Here is a 19,108-nt window from a genome sequence, read left to right as displayed (position 1 = left end):
GCAAGGGCTGCTAACCAGTCGCTCCCAGTCTACTCAGCCTATGGCTTCACTTGGGAGGGGCGGAGGTAGCAGTAAGCCGGTTTCCATAGTAACGTATAGACACCCTCCTGGATGACTGTAAAGATGGAACTTGAACCCAGGACCTGAAGACCTAGCCCATAGCTTCTCCTTCAGCCGACTACACCCTCTCCTTCGAGCCCCAGACCCTCGCCCCCGCTAAAGATCAAGGTTTGGGGTGAAGGCCCTGATACATGCACCTACCTACAAGAGGCGTTTTCTGAAAGGTGGTCTCGAATGGGGGAAGGGACTGATTGGAGTCTGCTCTGCCCGCAGTGTTGCCCTCCACCCAAGGCCTCAGCCAGAGCAACAGAATTAACATGAACGATGGCAGCCAAAATCGGTGCATGGTGGTGGGGGAGAGGGCCCCCGCCCGCTCCGAGAGAGCCCGGGATCTGACCTAGGTGTGCAAAGGGGTGGGGGAGGGGTTCGCAAACCTTAGCACCTCTGTGTCGGTCTCTGGACCCCTAGCGCCCTCCCTCCCGCCACCGCCGTCTCCCCCTCGCCCCCCTAACCGTGTTCACACGCTGCCTCTCGCTGCCGCAGCCGGGCCGAGCTAATCAGCACAACATCCACCTATCGATCGCTGGCTCGGTGCCAGGCGGGCTGGCACCGTGCCGGTGGAGGCTGCGGGGCACCGGGGCGGGTAAAGTACGGCTGCAGGGGAAGGGGCGCCCCTTACCCAGGCACCATCCAGGACACCATTCAGAAAGAGGGCCCCACTTCGCCTTGTGGGGATCATAGCCTCGCCTACCAGAGGTGGAAGAGACAGTGTGGGCTGAGAGCAGAGGGGGCCCTCCCTCCTCAGCCCCACCTCCTCCTCCTTATAAAAGCTAGGAACAAAGAGGCCGCTGGGGAAGGAGGCTTTGATCTGACCCCACCTTCCCAGTTCTAGGCCAGGCACCGCCCAGAGTGCCCTTGCGGGGCGGGGGGGAGGGATGACCAACTCTCAGGGACCCAGGCATTCTGAAACCCAGATGCTGTCTTTCTATTAATACTACCTCTTGCTTTTGCTGGGCACCCGGCTTGGTGCTACCAGGACTTGGGCAGGGCCCCAAGCGGATGGGCTGTCAGGAGCATCTGCCCCTCCTCAGCACAGGAAGCCGGTTGGGGAGGTGAGAGAGGGTGCCAAGCTCCACAGCTGCTGCTGGCACCCACCCACATTGCCCAGAGGGGTGCCCACTGAGGCCTGGCATGGATGGCCTGAGCACAGCTGGCATGGAGGTCAGGCCAAGCTAAGCTGAAGAGTACAGGCCACAGGGAGTCCTGCTATCAGGGAAGGGGCCTGAGGGCAGTAGGTTGGGGAGAGCAACAAAAAGATGGGTGGTTTATTGAAGGTTTGGTCTAGATACTTATAAAAATACAAACTGGCATGAAATTCAACCTCATGAAGAGTCCGTCTTCACAGAAGACAAGTGGGTGACCCCGTGGGGAGGGCAAGGTGCTGCCCCAGGGAAGAGGCCCACAGGGCACAGATGGCAGGGCTTCTTCTTTGCCCTGGTCCAGCAATCCACCTGTCCCCAGGTCTTCAGCCTTGGCCCCCAGCTGGCTTGAGGATTTGATCGTAACAAATCCCAGTCTTCCTGGGGGATGGGCTGAGACCCTCAGAGCAGCCTGCAAAGCACCTATGTTTGTCTTGCCTCTGCTTCAGAGTGTCCAGGGCTGTCTGCTGCTCTTCTTTAGCCTGTGATGAGGGGACAGGCACCTGCAAGGGTCACCTCAGACCCTCTGATCTCCCCCATCAATGCTCCATCTTGTCGGTCTGAATGGGTACCCCCAGTGCAGGCAGCAAGGATCCCCCTCCTTCAGGGGATCTTGGGAGGGCTCTGGCTCCTTGGGGTGAGAGGGAAGGTCTGCTTGGTTCACAGAATTCGCAGAAGACGAAGAATCAGCAGCAGCAGTAATAGCAAGAGACAGAGGGGGCTGGGAGTGTCCCCCCTTCGCCACCCTGATGTGCCACTCTCTCCAGGGCTCCCAACAGGATGGGCTGACTCAGACTCTGTGAGGGGGAGGGGGTAGCACTGATCAGTCCTCCCACTTTACCAGCCTCCTTCCTCCCCTTCCCATTAGCAGTTCCCTCCTTTACCATCCTCCAGGGTCTCCCAAACCAGCCAATCCTTCCCATGATCTACAACCTCATCCTTTCTAAGCCCCAACTTCCAAGCCTCCTCAAAATTGCCAATAGAGACAACCAACTCAGCTAAGGCCTTGAAGGGCCTTGCCCCTGGACACCCCATTCTCTTGGCCCAGCTTAAAAAAGTGTACAGTAGGTCGGGTGTGATGGCTCATGCCTGTAATCCCAGCACTTTGGAAGGCTGAGGTGAGCGGATCACTTGAGGCCAGGAGTTTGAGACCAGCCTGGCCAACAGTGAAACTCTGCCTCTACTAAAAAAAAAAAAAAAATAGCTGGGTGGCGCACGCCTGTAGTCCTAGCTACTCGGCGGACTGAGGCAGGAGAATTGCTTGCACCCGGAGGGTGAGGTTGGAGAAAGCTGAGATCGCACCACTGTACTCCAGCCATGGGCGACAGAGCCAGAGCGAGACTCTGTCTCAAAAAAAAAAAAAAAAAGGGTGCAGTGAGGCCACACAAGACATGGTGGCTCACGCCTGTAATCCCAGTGCTTTGGGAGGCAGGAGATCTCTTGAGGTCAGGAGTTCAAGACCAGCCTGGGCAACACAGTGAGCTCCTATCTCTACAAAAAATAAAAAATAATTTAGCCAGCTGTGAGTTGTGGCGGCGGGCGCCTGTAATCCCAGCTACTCGGGAAGCTGAGGCAGGAGAATCATTTGACCCCAGGAGTTTGAGGCTGTGGTGAAGTATGATTGTGCCACTGCATTCCAGCCTGGGCAACACAGCAAGACCCTGTCTCTTAAAAAAGAAGTGGGAGAGCTGGGGGCGGTGGCTCACGCCTGTAATCCCAGCACTTTGGGAGGCCGAGGCGGGCAGATCATGAGGTCAGGAGATTGAGACCACCCTGGCTAACACGGTGAAACCCCGTCTCTACTAAAAATACAAAAAATTAGCCGTGCATGGTGGCGGGTGCCTGTAGTCCCAGCTACTCAGGAGGGTGAGGCAGGAGAATGGCATGAACCCGGGAGGCAGAGCTTGCAGTAAGCCAAGATCGCGCCACTGCACTCCAGCCTGGGTAACAGAGAGAGACTCTGTCTCAAAACAAAACAAAACAGAAGTGGGGAGAGGATGGTGCAGTAGAAGCTCCCACAAGGCTAAATGGGGAGAAGAGACCACAGCTTGAAGCTTCACCAGGACCCTTGGAGTCTGATGCTCCTAGACTCTTCTCACTCCTTCCCTCCTTCCCGAGGCCCCACATTAGCCAGTAGGGTCCATGCCCCCAACCCACTTACTCCTCTCCTTGCAGCAGACAGACACCTGGAGTCTCAAGCACTGGCCAGAACTCTCTGGGGTGGGCACCGCTGGGTAGTGGGAAATTGGGAAGAAGTTAGCACAGGGAGTCACCCCTTTGTATGCCTCAAACTCTTTCAGACCCTCCCAGCTTTTCTTCTCTCCAGGTCCCGGGAAAGCGTTTCCTTACTTTGGGGCCACACCCATGTATCAGGCCCCATCCAGGCCTCTCATCTCCCTGGCCCCCTTTCCTAGCTCCTCCTACTTTTGCCTGACTAGACATTTCCCTCCCCAGTCCTGAGTTCAGCCCAGGCCCCAACCCAGTGTACATTAGAGACCCAGCTCCTCCTCTTCCCAGGTCTCTCCTTCCCCCTCCCTACCCTTCCCAAGAGGTATCCAGTGTGCTCTTGGCCACTCACAGATGTAGTAGTAAGTCTCTCCAGGTAAGAACTCAAAACCGAGGGAGAAGGGTGTGAAGCGCTGAATCTTCTCTGAGAATTGGACGTGGCCGAAGGGCAGGGAGCACACCCAGCGCTTGAAGGCCCGGGGGCCCTCTGCCTGGCAGGACTCATAGCCTGGCCAGTCCACCATGTATAAAGCAAACGTCTCGGGGCCCTCAGGGGGCCCTGGGCCTTCATAGTGGGGGCAGACAATGTCTAGGTAATCGTTGAGGCCCAGCTCCACCACGGCGTCTCCTCGAAGCAGTCTGCAGGCATAAGACAAGGGTGGGCTGAGGAGGGGAGGGCACCACACCATGGCCATGGAGGCCAGAGACACCCCTTCTCAGAGGCCCCTGACAGCCTCTCCTCCACCCATGGGCGACGGAGAAGCTCAGGAAGACCCAAGGTCCCCAGACTGACAACTCTTGAGAGACAAAAAGAGTGCAAGAAATGGATGAGATGATTGATTCACAGGTTCCGAGAGGCTAAGACCTGCAGTGCCCATAACCACACAGCTTAGATGCCAGAAAGAGGGTCACCACACCCTAGCTTTCAGGGTGGAGGTGCCACACACTTCTCTAGCCCCAGTGCCCAACACTCAACGTGGTACAGCACCAGGCTTGATCAATGTCAGGTGGATGGATGCTGTGAAGAAGCTGGGCAGAGGCAGGAAGTACAGTTGCACACAGTGCAGCTGCAGATACAGAGGAGGAGACAGGGGTTGGGAAAGGTCTCCTCAAACACAGATATAAAGTGAGGAACACTGTCCTTTAGACTTCAACCCAAGGGTGAAAAGAATGTCATGGTAAAAAAAGAATGAGGGAGGCCAGGTGTGGTGGCTAGTATCTGAATCCCAGTACTTTGGGAGGCCGAGGTGGGAGGACTGCTTGAGGCCAGGAGTTCAAGACCAGCCTGGGCAACATGGTGAGACTGTCTCTACCATAAATAAATAAATAAAGGCCACGTGTGGTGGTGCAATCCTGTAGTCCCAGCTGCTTGGGAGGCTGAGGTGGGAGGATCCTTTGAGTCCATGAGTTCCTGTAGCAAGCTGTTACCGCACTGCAGCCTGGGTGACAGAGCAAGGCCCTGTCTCTAAATTCTAAAAATTAAAAAAAAAAAAAAAAAAAAAAGAATGAGGGAGTAGGTGCTAGGTGCCTCCCTTTTTTGGCCAGGAGGAGCAAGTGCCAGGCATGGGGGGAGTCCACATACTACCCAGTCTTCAGTCTTCTCAGCACTCCCTTCCCCACCTCTTGGGAGCTGCCTGGGGAAGCCAGCACAGGTGGGAAGGGCTGGAACAGGCTGCTCCCCACAGTACTGAATGCTGCATGAACCACCCCCCATACCACAAACACAGCGAAGCGTGACGTAGGAAAAGCCTCCAATGGGTGGTCCAAGGCCCACCTGTATCAGTTCTGATTTGAAATGAAGATTCCTGGGCTTAGCCAGTCCAGACTTACTAGAACGCAAGCTGAGCAAGGACAGGGCCTTGGTAAGTTTTGTTCTACTGCATTCCCCGTGCCTGGAAAAGTGTCCAGCACAAGATAGTGTTCAATAAATATTTGTGAATTGAATGAATGAACCAGAAACCTTAAGATTGGGGAGTGAGAAATCTGAATTTTTAACAGGTCCTCCAAGCGATTCAGAAGCATTGGTCTGTGACAGAGATAGAGGAATTCAGAGTCCAAGGACAACAAAAGCTCTTATCACTTGGTATTGTAATGACCTGTCTTTACACAGGCTCTGCTGCCTGCGCCTGTTCTCCAGAGTCTGTGGAATCCCAGAGGGCAGGGTCTTGATCTTCTCATCTATATAGTTAATCCCCTGCAACCTATCACAGGGCTGGGCACACACAGTATGTGTTTAATAAATAAGTGTTAGTAAGTGAAGAAATGAATAGAGTCATAGATTGTCTCAAGTAGAAAATCAGAAAAAAAAACAGCTGGGAAACAGAAGAGACATGGAGACTTGGGGAAGGGGTTGGAAACAGTAAAATATACTGAGGTTCAAAGGCAGGCAGCTCAGGAGAGAGAAAGAAATAACAGTTTATATCTGTACAGCCTGAGCTTCTTTCACATACATGACCTCACTTACCCCGCCGGACTTCCCAGGGTACTAGGTATTATTAGCCCATTATACAGGTGAGATAAATGAGGTTAGGAGGGTCACGAGACTTGCCCAGAGGTGATTCAGCTAGAAGGGCAGGGCTGACACTGGAAAGAAACAGAAGGACCAATAAAGACAGAGATGAAAGCAGAGATAGTAAATGAGATCAGGAAACAGAGCAAGAGCCAGAGGTGAGACCAGCGGGCAGGAGAGTAACCCACGCTCTTTCACAAGAGTAAAGCCCCCTCCCTTGATCTCAAGTTCGCCAGCCCCAGCTCCGGCCGGCGGGAGGCTGGGGATGCCAGGAGAGCAGCGAGGGGGGCGGAGCCCGGAGTGCGGGCAAAGGCCCCCCCAGGTCCATGCTCCAAGACCCCCTAGACAACCCTCGGGGCTGGGGTCTTCTGCCTGCCCCCCAACACATGCGGGCTGTGGGGAGACCCAGGGCGCGCCTCGCCCCTCCCCCTTCCCCCCTTCCCCGCCGGCTCAAACAAAGGAGCCCCGACGCGCGGCCAGCTTCAGGCGGCGCCGCGCACAGAGCGGGTGGCGGGCGCGCGCAAAGCCTGGGAGCGCGCAGACTTGGCTAGGCGCTCGCCCGGTTCGGCCCGGCTACCTGGGGTTACTGGAGTTCCAGTAGACGACGTGGCGGACACTGGAGCCCCCGCGCAGAGGGGAGCCGAGGAACGCGGCCCAGAGGACAGTCCGCAGCAGGGGCAGCAGCCGCATCGCCCCCGAGGTCCGGTTTGGTCTGGCCTGGCAGGTCCCGGCCCGCTTCACAGTCGAGGCGAGAAAGGTACAAAGTGAAGAGGGGGGCTGTGGAAAGGGGGGTGGGGTGCGGAGATTCACAGACCCCGCCCTGGATAACTTTCCGCCAATGGGAGCGCGTCTCCTCCTCTCCATCCAGCGCCAACTCCAGTTAACCCTCTGTGCACCGCAGCGCACGCCGGGTTCGCCAAAGCTTCCGCTGAGGCTGCACCTCACTGCGAGGGGACGGGGAGGAAGGACGTATTCCAACAGCAATACTTTTAGGGAGCTTATCCCTTTCGTGTCTGCTTTAGTCCTGGGTAGACTGCCTTATTAGAAGTTTGGAAGATTTTAAATAAGGGTACATAACCTTAGCCTATCCAACCACCTTCATACACTGCCCCGTTTTCTTTGCAAATCTAGGGATAGTGCAAGCGGAAGGGACAACACAGCTTCTGGGACCACCTTCCCTAAAAAGCCTTAGGTGGCGCGCTAGATGCTCACTTTGGGATTGGCGTCTGTCCCTTGCCGCTCCACACCTTCGATCCGGGCTGGGGGCCCACGCGGCCCCAGTCCCGAAGACGAAGTAATGAGGTGGTTGTAGCCTGTACAAAGCACCTTTGTTCCGGATCCCTCAGGTGGCGGCGGCGGCGGAGGGGGAGGAGGCAGGTGCGCCGCCTTGGGATCGTGGGAGCAGCCGCCGCCCCGCTCCGCCCTGGCTCCTGGGCTCTGAGAACACCAGCCAGATCCACTTTTCCCAGCCAGTGGTCAGAGTCGGGACGGCAGGTCCAACGGCTTGACAGATTGCGCCGAAAGTCACCCCAGTCTGGGCAGAGGGAAGCCGCGAGCATCCCGGGGACACATGCCGACCCATTCTGGTACTCCCTCCCCACACAGCCCGCCCTCATCTGAGGCAGCAGCGTCTCCTGGCGGCCAGACCTGGAACCGCAGCAGGAGCGACCCGGCTTCTAGAAGCAGACAAACTGCGTAACGCTCCCAAGATGTCACGTTTATTGCAGCTGAGCAGAGACAGGCTGTGCGGACCTCCCTCAACCCCTTCCAACCCCCAGCCCCTCCCCAAACCCCAGCTGCAACTACGCCGCCGGTCCCTAGAGTGCTGCTTGACAGCGCGTGGCGGTGCCCGGAGCCTTAAGACACCGCGTCCAGCCTCTGGCGCCTTCAGTCATGGTAGGGGACTCCAGAGGGCACGCCCCCCTCTTGAAGTCTTAAGTCCGGTTTGGAGGCAGCGGAACCTCCAGAGAGGTCAGAGGTAGAGCGAGGACACTGTCGGAGGCGGTGGCGCTGGTCTGGAGTGCGGGAAGCCGAGAAAAAAGGGTCAGAGACCCCCTTCCCCCAGGTCACTCGCCCCGCCCACCCATCCCCAGGGCTCCTCCTACCTGGAGGGTAGCGCTAGGGGCGGGATTCCAGCTCCTGGGCCTGGCAGGTCACCGGATGGGCACCGGCCCTGGGGGTCGGCAGGCAGTGGCTTCCTTGGGGGTGGGGGCTTGGCTGGCCCCTGAGACTGAGGGAGAGAAGGCAGGAGGCCGGCTTAGGTGGGGGGGGTGTCATGTTGCCCACCCCCAACGCACTGGTGCTGGGGAACACCAGCTTGGGGGCAGCACCATCGGTCACCCTTGTCTGCAAACAAACCTGTCACCATTAAAGGCACCACCTGGATATGTGCCCTCATGCACTGAGGGGGCATCTCGCCACGGCCACCACCGTCATGGCTACCAGCACCAAGCCCTAGATGGGGGGAGAGGCCGTGCCCTTCTCTCCCCCCACCGTTACCTTCGGGCTTCTCACCATCGGGTCAGCGGGCAGAGGGCGGGTAGGGGGATTGGGTCGGTCAGCCAGCTCAGCCTGAACAGAGAGAGGGGCAGTGGCTGTGAGAGCATAACCAGGGGCTGTGGACATGCATAGAGATTCCCCAGAGGGGTTCAAGTCAACATGCAAAGTCAGCCAGGGGGCAGGAGAGAATGAGGGCATGCGCAGAGGGTTTGGAGGCATGCCAGCTGATGTCTCAGGGGAGGAAGGTGTAGGTCAACCGCGGAGTCCCTGGCCGACTGTAGTCCCGCCACTGACCACCAGATGGTGGTAGAAACCAAGGCAGGAGGCTCACCCTTTGCTGCTTCTGGGGCTCAGAGTGTCTGAAGGCTGAGGGGCACCCCGATCACCTAATGAAGAGCACCACTGGCAGGGAGCAGGGATGAGAACTGCAGTTGGGTACCAAGCCTCCCACCTGCCTTGGCTCAGGGCGGGCCCTGGCCCAGATTTACCTGGAGTCTCTTGGGCACAGGGTCAGGCGGCAGCGGCCTGGAAGGGGGGGCCGGGAAGCCGAGAGCACTAGCCTGCTGAGAGGGCAGGAGGGGCAGATGGGCACAGAGGGGGAAGAGGAAGCAGAGAGACAGAGTGGGCAGAGAAGGGTCAGTGCCCAGGGAGGGCTGGCAGGGGCCCAGGGCAGTGGGTGCTGTGCATGCAGTTATGCAGGTGCATGCAGGTGGGGAGCAAGTGGGGAGGAGGTGTGCACACACTCCCATCATCCAAGCAGAGGGCTTAGGGCGGGGGTGCTCACCAGCCCTTCTAACATGGTGACCTGGGCCCACGGAAGGCCATTCTGAGCACCACTGCCCTTGTGCCCTCCTGGGGTCACTGCTGGGGGCATGGATAGACCCACCTCTCAAAGCCACCTCTTGGCCAGTGGATGGAGCCCAGCAGCCCCTGCTCCAGCTGGCTGCCCTCCCCACTCTTCTGGACTCAGCTTCTCTGCCTGTAGCCAGGGGAGGGGAAGGCAGGGCAGGGCTGGCCCTGACTCCTTCGACTGACTCTTGGGCAGTGCTAGCCTTTCTCTGAGTCTGGAGCCTTTAATGTGCACCCCCCAGGGTCCAAGCTGGATGCCCAGCCAAGGTGGAGTCCCCTTCCTCTGGCATCTGGGACTCACCTTAGTGCCTCGTGCCAGCAGGGCCCTCTGCGGAGGTCCTGGCCGTTCAGGGGGACCAGACTGGGCTGCCCTATGCATGAGGAAAGGCAAGAAGGGAGAGGGCCCAGCCTCAGACCCTGTTCTCTACCTTATGCCATCCTTGAGTGGGGTTAACCCTTTCTTTGCAGGCACTTATGTGTGGTATAGGGAAAACTGTGGTGGGGCCCGTGGGGGCGTTATTTATTAGCTTGAGGGAAGACCCCACTTATCCAGCACAGGAGCTCCTGGGGAGAAATGGCCCTAGCACTCCAGCCACCCCACAGGGGCACAGCTGTGAGGTAAAAAGCTGTGGGTGCATATAGGGAAGGGAGGTGTGGGGTATGGCAGTCAGCAAGTTTAAGGTCCAAGGGGCTTAGGGCTCAGAACCAGGTTGCAGGGGCTGCAGAGGTGAGGTAGCCTTCAGCACTGTCCCCAGTTAAAGGAAGTGGTAGCAGAGAGGTGATGCTCATACCTGTACTGGCAGGTGGGTCCCTTGAGCTGGCAGAGTCGCTGGTGCAGGCGGGCACGGTACCAGTAGCTGGCACCAAGCATCACCAGGACCAATAACACCAGGAGGCTGAGGAGCAGCCCTGTGGTCAGGGAGCTGGTTGCTGTGGGCGGAAGTCAGGTTTAAAGGAGGGCAGGGTAGAGCCATGAAGGCGCAGGGGGCAGGGAGTGAAGTCAAGTGATCAGGGAGAGTGAAGGGGTCAAGGGGCAGACTCAGGGAACCAGCAGCAAAGGGGGGTCAGAAAGAGAGGGCCGAGGGGGAAAGATAAAGCATGAACCACTTTGCCCTCCCAGCTGCCCCTGTCCCCCAACCCCATGCCACCTTTGAGCTGAGTGGTGCAGTCAGGGGGTGCCCAGCCCTCCTCACAGTAGCAGTGCCTGTTGCTGTCACAGACCTAGGAGGTATAAGGTGAGCAATGAGGAATGCTGCACTCTGGAACTATTTCCTTGTCTCTAGCTTTTCAAGATCTCACATTTCTACAACTGGGGGTTGTGCTGGGTATGATGTGTAGAGAGAGCCTGGAGGGTCTTTATCCACACCAGAGCAAATTAGATCAAACTCACACTTACTGAGCACCTTCTGTGTGCTGGGCACTGTGGTACATGCTTGCTTTCTTTGTGTTTGTTTTGTTTTGTTTTATTTTATTTTAGACAGCAAGTAAGATGGAGTCTCACTCTGTTGCCCAGGCTGGAGTGCAGTGGTGCAATTATGGCTCACTGCAGCCCCGAACTCCTGAGCTGAAGCGATCCTCCTGCCTTGGCCTCCCAAGTAGCTGGGAGCACAGGTGTGCACCAGCAGGCCTAATTTTTAAATTTTTCCTTGATAGAGACGAGGTCTCACTATGTTGACCAGGCTGGTTTTGAACTCCTGGCCTCAAGTGATCCTCCTGCCTTGGCCTCCCAAAGTACTGTGATTTGGCTGGGTGCAGTGGCTCACCCCTGTAATCCCAGCACTTTGGGAGGCCAAGGCGGGCGGATCACTTGAGGTCAGAAGTTCGAGATTAGCCTGGCCAACATGGTGAAACCCATCTCTACTGAAAATAAAAAAATTAGCTGGGCGTGGTGGCGGGTGCCTGTAATCCCAGCTAGTAGGGAGGCTGAGGCAGGAGAAACAATTGAGCCTGGGAGGCGGAGGTTGCAGTGAGCCGAGTTCGCGCCAGTGCACTCCAGCCTAGGCAACAGAGCAAGACTCTGTCTCAAAACAAAACAAACAAACAAACAAAACTGTGATTATAGGTGTGAGCCACCGTGCCCAGCCTGTGCTAGATGCTTTCATACTCACCTCATGTGCCTTGGATGGGGATACTATTATTATAGCCATTTGATAGGTGGGGAAACTGAGCTCAGCAAAGTTAGTAACCAGCCTGAGGTCACACAACTAGGAAGTAGTAGAGCAAGGATTAGAACCCAGATATGTCTGTTTCCAAAGCCCAGCATCCTTTTCCTCTCTAGAGGCTCTCTGCTCCCCTTCCACTTCACCCATCCCAGCTCACCCCATGTCCATGGCATTTGCTTCGACATTCCTGTGCCCCCAGGAGATCCACACGCTGGCATCGATGGTCTATGCACACCTGACCCAGGGAGAGAAAAGCCTGGATCAGATTCCCACGGAGTTTTAATGGGACTGGGAGGCCAACAAGGTTGAGGTCACACCCTGCGTTTACATATGGGGAAACCAGCGCGTAGTGGGTTGATAGGCTTTGCTCCATCTGAAGTAAGAAACTGACTTCCCTTGGAGTCCCTGCCTTTGACATTGGTGAACGGTGAAGTCTGGGCACTTCACTGTGGTCCAAATGTCCCTTCTCACACCTGGTCTTGCCCACCCAGGCTGCTCACCAGGCCAGGGCCACAGGCTGTGCCAGGCAGAGTCAGGAGGGGCTGGGCCACATCACTGCCCAGGTCCAGGTGCACCCAGCTGCAGTTCAGCTCAGTCCCATTCACATCTATTGTCTCCCAGAGTAGATCCTGGATGGAGCCCAGCAGAGGCTGGGTCCTACCTGTCTGGCACTGGAGTTGCCCGCAAATGGCATCTCTGGGGGAAGGGGGAAGGGGGAAGGGCACACAGGTTAGTAGAAGCAGGGCCAAGACTCCCAGAAACCCAAAGGAGGAGCCAGGTTTCCTCACTTACCTAGGGGTACAGGACACGTAGCCGCCACTGGGGTTGCGCCCACAGCTCCCAAAGGCATTTCCCCGAGTATTGGCTGTCTGGAGGCAAAGTGGCGCAGCGGGCTGGGCTCCAGGTCCCCAAAGTGACTGGCACTGCTGGGCATAGGAGGCACAACGCCCATGCATGCACACAGCTTGCCCACCAGCGCAGGGCTCGCCGTCCCCTAGGCTGATATCAGGGGGACACTGGGAGCTGTCTCCTGGGCAGAATTCAGGCAAGTCACAATCCCCTCTGGTAGGACGACACTGCCAGCCAGACGGGCGTAGCTGTCGAGGGTGGATGAGCATCAGTGTGGGCACTGGGCAAATCCAGCTAGGGGGTCAGAATGACCCTTTCCACCTTGGCCCCGGCAGGTGAGCTCTGGGTGGCCAGTCTAGTCTCTACCCACCTGGCAATTTTGACAACAGGGTCCGTCGGAGGCACACTGTGCCCCTGGCCTCAGCTGGCAGGTTGAGGAATCACAGCAGGGATCGGCGCAGTCCTGTGGGCAGGAGCACGGGGGCCAGGCATCAGAGCAGGTGGGGCCTGTGAGCCTCCCTCCAATCCCTCCTCCTCCCACAGGCCAAGACCAGAAGGACGCCCAGAACTACACAGCAAGCAAGGGCTAGAGACGAACAACCCACGTGCTGTCCCCACAGACACGGCAAGTAGGAGAGGGGTGGGAAGTCCCTTCAGAACCCAAGAGGAGTTCAGGAGGCTAGGAGAGGGCTAATGACCAGGGTGAAGGCACAGAAGTGAGTGGGGCGAGGCTTTGGGAAAGGGGCTCACATCTGGGAAGCCACAGTCACACTGCTCGCCCGGCTCCACAAACATATTTCCACAGAAAGCAGCCATAGGAGGCAGGCTAGGCAGCCGTTCAAAGAGGCAGCTGCCCATTCCATCCAGGAGGGCTTTCTCCAGGGCCTGTCGGCTGCAGTTGCTGAAGTTCAGGCCTGGCAGGAAGCTGGGGAGGGTGGCAAGGAAGGTTGGGGCTGGGGGCCTCTCCCTGCCCCTTGCCCCACTGCCTCTCTCCATCCTGCAGCTACTCACTCTGTGGAGGCCTCCATGATGCAGGTCTTGGCTGGGGCTGGACCTGGACAGGGGCAGCTATTCCCGGGCAAATCATGGTCCAGGCCCAGGCTGTGGCCCAACTCATGGGCTATGGAGGAGGCGACCCCCAGGATGCTGGTGGAGTGGTCCTGTCGTTGGGGAGGGGTACCGCAGGTCCAGTCCCAGCCTGCCTCCACCACAATGCCCAGACCACCCTCTCTGCTTCTGTTCCCTCCATGTCTGACCTCACGGGCACTCAGCAGGCACTGCTTCCCTCCTGAATTGCTTCTAAAGTAGCAGAACCCAGGCCTGGATGGCAGAAACCTGGGCTCTAGCTCAGCTCTGTCCCCCTCCCTCACTGTGGGCCCTTGGAGATCACCTCTGTTCTTTGGGCCTCAGCTGCCTCCTACCCTCCAAGAAATGGGAAGACTGCACAGGGGATGACTGTGTACACTGTGACGGGCTGACCACAAGCAAGGGCTCCCTGACTGCAAAGGCCACATCACGCATCTCCACCCTCTATACCCATAGCTTTGGGGCTGGGCAACTTTGTAGGGGGATTTCAGTGAATAAATGCCTCCACACTTGGGAGGAACTGAATTGGGAATGAGGAGGAGACCTGAAAATAACTCACCATGTTCACACCTCCTGAGAAGTCAGGAGAACAGATGGAGTTCTGAATGGCCATGCCCACCATAGGCCCAGAGAATGAAGTACCACTGTGGGACAGAGAGGCCAAAGTTCAGGGCCAGAAGCCACGGTGGTCAGAGCTTCAGGGGCTGAGGCAAGTGCTGAAGGGGTGTGAATTTGGCCAGGACAGGACTGGCCTCTCTGGCTGGGTCTGGGCCTTACGTCACCAGCTGGGCACTGTCGTGAGGCAATCGAGGCAGCAAATGTGCCCTGCGCCAGTGGAGGAAGTTTTCGAGGGTGACAGCCGGGTTTGGGCTGATCTCCACCAGGTCACGCTGGGTCCAGGCCTCCAGGCCCACTAGTGCCACTCGTACATTCAGAGGCCGGAAGAACTGAAAGAGAGCTGGGGCTCAGAAGAGGGGCTGTCATGGTCAGGGGCCTGGGGTGGGGGCTGCCCTGTCCAGCACTCACTGTGTCCAGCAAGAGGGCCACTTCCAGTGTGCGGTTCAGCAGGTGCTGGAAGTCCTGGTATTTCTGGACCTGTAGGCCAAGAGAGGTGACATGAAAGGCGGCAGGGCAGTGTGGGGGGAGGAGGATACGCAGGGGCCAGCCGGCTCACCTCCGAGTGATCAGCCACAATCACCAGCTCCACAGTCTTGGTCTCTGTTACCACATCTCGCCTCCACTATGGACAAAAAGAAGTATTAGGCAAACCTGCTGCTCGCAGCCAACAGCTGTGCAGGGCTGACCAAGAGGCAGCCACTCCTACTCTGTGGGTGAAACAGGAGGGTGAAGAGCCCATTTTACAGATGAGCCACTGAGGGCCAGAGGGCCCAGGAACTTGCCAAGGAGGACCAGGAAGTAGATAATGAAGGTCGGAGTAGACCCCTGCTTTTCTGGCTCCAAACTGAGTGGTTTTTTTCAAATTTTTAAAAAATAATAATTTAGCCCGGCGCGGTGGCTCATGCCTGTAATCCCAGCACTTTGGGAGGCTAAGGTGGGTGGATCACGAGGTCAGGATATCGAGACCATCCTGGCTAGCATGGTGAAACCCTGTCTCTACTAAAAAATACAAAAAATTAGCTGGGCGTAGTAGCGGGCGCCTGTAGTCCCAGCTACTCGGGAGGCTGAGGCAGGAGAATAGCGTGAACCTGGGAGGCGGAGCTTGCAGTGAGCCGAGATCAAGCCACTGCACTCCAGCCTGGGTGACAGAGCGAGACTCCATCTCAAATAATAATAATAATAATAATAATTTGAAATAATCCCAATATCAACTCTTGTCACTTACCATATGCCTGGCACAGTTTTAAGCACTTCACATCTATATTGACTCATTTAATCTTCCCAGCAACTCTCTGCAGCAAGTAGTTTTATTATCTTCATTTTACAGATTAGGAAATTGGGTTTATATTGCTTTATCACTGGTAACTATGTATTATCTATAACCAAGTGAGAGCTCTCTGCAAATGGGATCATAAGACAGATGAAGCGTTTGAGCCAAATACAACTAATATGGATAGGCCATTTATTAGTTGTATGGCCTCGGGCAAACCACCTAACCTGTCTCAGCTAGATTTTATTATTTTATTTTATATTTTATATATTTTATTTTATTTTATTTTCACTTTATTTTATTTTTTGAGATGAGGTCTCACTCTGTCACCCAGGCTGGTGTGTAGTGGCTCGATTTCGACTCACTGCAACCTCCACCTTCTGGGCTCAGGCGATTCTTCCACTTCGGCCTCCTGAGTGTCTGGAACTACAGGCACATGCCACCATGCCTGGATACTTTTTGTAAGGTTTCTTCATTTTAAAATAGAGCTATTGATAGCACCTACCTCCTAGGTATGGGAGGAGTACACGAGCTAATGTTCACAAAGTTCCCAACATGTGGAAAGTGCTCCATTCGCAGGAGCTGTTGTTACTGTGAACACATAGCTCTGAGTGTCTGGGGGTCAGCGCTCAGGACAAGCGAAGCCCACTCCCCTGCCATTCATCCTCACCCGGCGAATGTGGCGCTGTCCCAGGGGGTGCTCTGGTGGAGTCTGAGTGTGTACAGGTTCCCGCCAGCTCAGGACACAGGTGTGGCCTGGCAGGTGGAGATCTTGGATTCGGGAAATAATGGGAGGACCCTGAACGTCCCCAGGCCCCTGCTCCAGCGTATAGCTTCTCTCTGGGGACAGGACCACCAAGCCTCTAAAAAAAAAGAAAGGAAGTTAGAAAACATTACAGCTCCATGCCTGGGTCTCCTTACTTTCTCTACTGTCATCAAATCCGCCCAGTATACCTGAGCCCAGAGCAGGTGCAGACGGACACCCAGGAGGCTGCATATCCCTGCACTCTTCCCTGGTAGCAGCAGTTCTCCTGCAGCACAGGAACAACGTTAGTGTTGTCTCAGAGAGCAGACCAGGACTGGAACCGAGGAGTCTAGCTTGACAGTAAAAATAGGCAGTGTCTTCTCATCTTCCAGTTACCCCCTTCCTCTTTCCCCTAAGCCAAAAACGGCACAAGAGGCCCTGACTCACCAGAGTGTGTCCCTCACTGACCACCCGAGTGCCATCGGGCTGGTACCACACCAGGGTTGGGCGGCCTGGGACCAACTCCCTGTGGAGTGAAGGGAAAGAATGCAGTGCTCAAGCCACTTCCCTGGTCGTGCATTGACAAGCAGAGGCCTGAAGGTGGTGGTGGGGCTGGGGACCAGGGAACACCCCCCAGCCAACTTTTCCACTCCCTGACACCAGGTCAGCAAAGTATACTGGGTGGGCCACTGACTCTGTTTATTTGAATTCCAATCTGGTTTTCACCACATACTAGCTGTGTGACCTGGGGCAAGTTATTTAATCTCTCTGTGCCTTGACTTCCTCATGTATAAAATAAGGACAATAATACATGATAGTATCTCCCTTACAGGGTTGTTATGAGGATTAAATGAGCACAAGCACTAAACCTGGCACATAATAAATGCTATACAAGTTGTTGGCCATGTGGTCACTGTTGTTGCCACCATCACTATTACCTATTCTGTAGCAGCTCCAGGATATGACTGTCACCATCCAGCTCCAACTTGATCCTCAGGGGCTCAGGCAGACTGGTCTGTGGGCACCAGAGGGCAGGTCACCTCCCTAGACCTGCCCACAACTCCCAGCCTCTCTAACCAGAAAACCTAAGGCCCTCAGAAGAGCACCAGCGATTAGATCACTGGTGGGGGGATCCCAGGGGAAGGGCCAGGAAGCCCTGCCTGGCCTGCGGCATTGTTCTGGGGGGTTGTGTGGGGAGGTCAAGGAAGGTATCTGAGCCGCCCCTTCTCGGCTTCCTGCCCAGAGAGGAAGCACCGTGTAGGACCCAGCACAAGCCCCAGCCCTTCCTCTGACTCAGCTTTATAATGGGGTTGGGGGGTGGTTTGGTAAGGTCCTGACTCTTTCCAAATCCCCCCACTGAAAAAACCGACAACATGAGATGAAGAAAGCAAGTTTGGCTTCACAATTTCCCCAGTGGAGATGGATGGGTTGGGTGGGGCTGAGGCAGACAGATGTGCGTGCAGAGGGAGAGGGAGATAAGTGAAGCCAGGTGCTGGGGTGTGGTGGGAGAGGCAGCTGGGCCTGGGATAGACCCACTACAGCGAGCTCTACCCACCAGCTCCTCAGCCAAGCTTTGGCCTTGAGACACCTGACTATGCAGGGGCGTGTGTGGATTCATTTATTTATTAGAGGGGTGTGGGAGTTCACCTGAAGCACCTTTTTGAGGCTAATCGGGAGATCGTCCTGAAGGACCTGGGGCTCCAAGGGCCCCCTCGGGGCCTTCTCTGACATTGCCTGCTGCTCCTCGGTGCCACCTGCAGGTCCCAGGACACCCGAAGACAGTACTGAGGAAATCGACAGCACGGCTGGGGGTGGCAGGTGCCCTCAGACCCACCAGCTCCCAGCCAGTCAAGGCCCTTAGACACCTAAGGGGCTTCCTCATTGCATGCTGAGACTTAAAGGAAAATACTGGAAGGAGGGGGTGTCTCTCTAATTTATGGCTTTCCACCCACCCATTCACAAGTCCCCAAGAAAGACTTGCGGCTTGCTCAGCCTGTGGCCCTCCTTGTCCCCTTCCGGCCAATCCCAGGTTCTCACAGGGACCCTCCCCTGTTCCCACTCCCTCCCAATCACTCTCCCCCCACTTCGGGAACGCCCCCTCTCGAGACTGAGCTAAGCCTTGTGGCCGGGTGCCCGCTCACCCTCCCCTTCGCTCACATCGGAGATGCCAGGAACGCCCATTTCTGGGTAAGCAGTGCAAACACCCCCACCTCCCTAAACACCCTCATGCCCAGTCAGGCACACCCGCTGCCTACAGCCTCTGCTTCCTCCCCGAGCACCCCCACACCCCCCCAACACACAATGGCCCTCTCTCCTCCGGACACTCCACCCGCGCCTGCCCTCTCGGTCCCGGCCCAAGACAGCAGCGGGAAGTGAAAGTTCCAAGGAGGAGTTGGTGTCCCAGCCTCTTTCCTGGCCAATTCTCCCTTCTCCTGGCTCCTCTCGGGCCCCTCCCGCTCGGCCAGGCACTGGTGGCAACAGCACCAGGGTGAGAAGTGCCTGGCGGCCCCAGGCCTGGAATACAGGCTAGAGAGAATCCTCTTCACTAAACCCTCCAAGCCATGCCCGCTCTGCGCCCTGGCACCGGGTGGAACGGTAAGCTAGGCCCCAGAGCAGCGAAGATGCCAGCCCTGGGGAGCAGCTACCTTCTCACTACGATCTTGAAGTGGCGCTGGACAGGCCCCTCGGTACCTGGTACCTGAGCCTGAAAGTGTCCGCAGGGACCGCGCAGACGATGACCAGGCAGGAGGAAGGGGGCGCCGGCATCCCCTCTCCTTCCCTCTCCACTCCATCGCCAAGTCACTGGGCCCTAGGCCCAGGACAACGGACCAGGTCGGGCCGCGCTCTGGCTGGGCTCTCCCAGGGTCTCCGTCCGGCCCCATTACCCTAATGCCTTCCGACTTTCCTGCACCTCCCTCCCAGTCCGCCCCCCGACCCACTACAGGCCGAGGACTCACCTATATTTGGGAGCGGCCAGGAAGGCAGAGGGCTGCCCGCGCCCAGGAGCCCCAGGGCCCAGAGCAGCGCCAGCCGCAT

General features: G+C 56.8%; 2 protein-coding genes and 1 long non-coding RNA gene across 8 annotated transcripts in view; 1 reads left to right on the top strand and 2 right to left on the bottom strand.

The window, feature by feature from the left end:
- Positions 1-1,356: 1,356 nt before the first annotated feature.
- On the bottom strand, positions 1,357-6,684 carry EFNA4 (ephrin-A4). Its single transcript, XM_011987451.1, is given in 5 exon segments — positions 1,357-1,857; positions 1,860-1,910; positions 3,421-3,489; positions 3,838-4,124; positions 6,572-6,684. Coding segments are annotated over 5 exon segments (579 nt in total). The 3' UTR covers positions 1,357-1,798.
- The window catches only part of LOC105544834, a 25,234-nt gene continuing 12,643 nt past the window's right edge, over positions 6,518-19,108 (top strand). The window contains exon 1 of the long non-coding RNA XR_001006828.1: positions 6,518-6,751. This is a non-coding gene — a long non-coding RNA (uncharacterized LOC105544834). The remainder of the gene's footprint in view (positions 6,752-19,108) is intronic.
- ADAM15 (ADAM metallopeptidase domain 15) lies at positions 7,691-19,108 on the bottom strand. 6 transcript variants are annotated; one of them, XM_011987452.1, is made up of 23 exons: positions 19,030-19,108; positions 17,720-17,826; positions 17,011-17,087; positions 16,520-16,598; positions 16,282-16,358; positions 15,998-16,190; positions 14,614-14,679; positions 14,466-14,534; positions 14,217-14,386; positions 13,999-14,083; positions 13,365-13,513; positions 13,104-13,278; positions 12,724-12,816; positions 12,297-12,601; positions 12,005-12,200; positions 11,662-11,739; positions 10,491-10,563; positions 10,134-10,272; positions 9,644-9,713; positions 8,982-9,056; positions 8,494-8,565; positions 8,100-8,224; positions 7,691-8,009 (listed from the first exon to the last, which is right to left on the bottom strand). In XM_011987452.1, exons 1-23 carry the CDS (start codon positions 19,106-19,108, stop codon positions 7,967-7,969), a joined length of 2,595 nt encoding a protein of 864 aa, XP_011842842.1. In that variant the 3' UTR covers positions 7,691-7,966. The 6 variants fall into 6 exon arrangements, with proteins under 6 accessions (XP_011842842.1, XP_011842843.1, XP_011842846.1 ...); XM_011987453.1 differs by having other exon boundaries at positions 8,982-9,053; XM_011987456.1 differs by lacking the exon at positions 8,494-8,565.

The sequence above is a fragment of the Mandrillus leucophaeus genome, unplaced genomic scaffold (genome assembly GCF_000951045.1).
Source record: "Mandrillus leucophaeus isolate KB7577 unplaced genomic scaffold, Mleu.le_1.0 Scaffold310, whole genome shotgun sequence".
In the NCBI taxonomy this organism is placed as follows: Eukaryota; Metazoa; Chordata; class Mammalia; order Primates; family Cercopithecidae; genus Mandrillus; species Mandrillus leucophaeus.
This window is presented reverse-complemented; position numbering and strand designations above follow the sequence as displayed.

Coding starts and splice junctions, on each gene's coding strand:
- ADAM15 (XM_011987452.1), bottom strand. CDS start 19,108: ATGCGGCTGGCGCTGCTCTGGGCCCTGGGGCTCCTGGGCGCGGGCAGC. Junction 17,088..17,719: donor GCCTCAAAAAGGTGCTTCAG/GTGAACTCCCAC, acceptor TGGTGCCCACAG/ACCAGTCTGCCTGAGCCCCT. Junction 10,273..10,490: donor CTGCACCACTCAGCTCAAAG/GTGGCATGGGGT, acceptor TTCCGCCCACAG/CAACCAGCTCCCTGACCACA.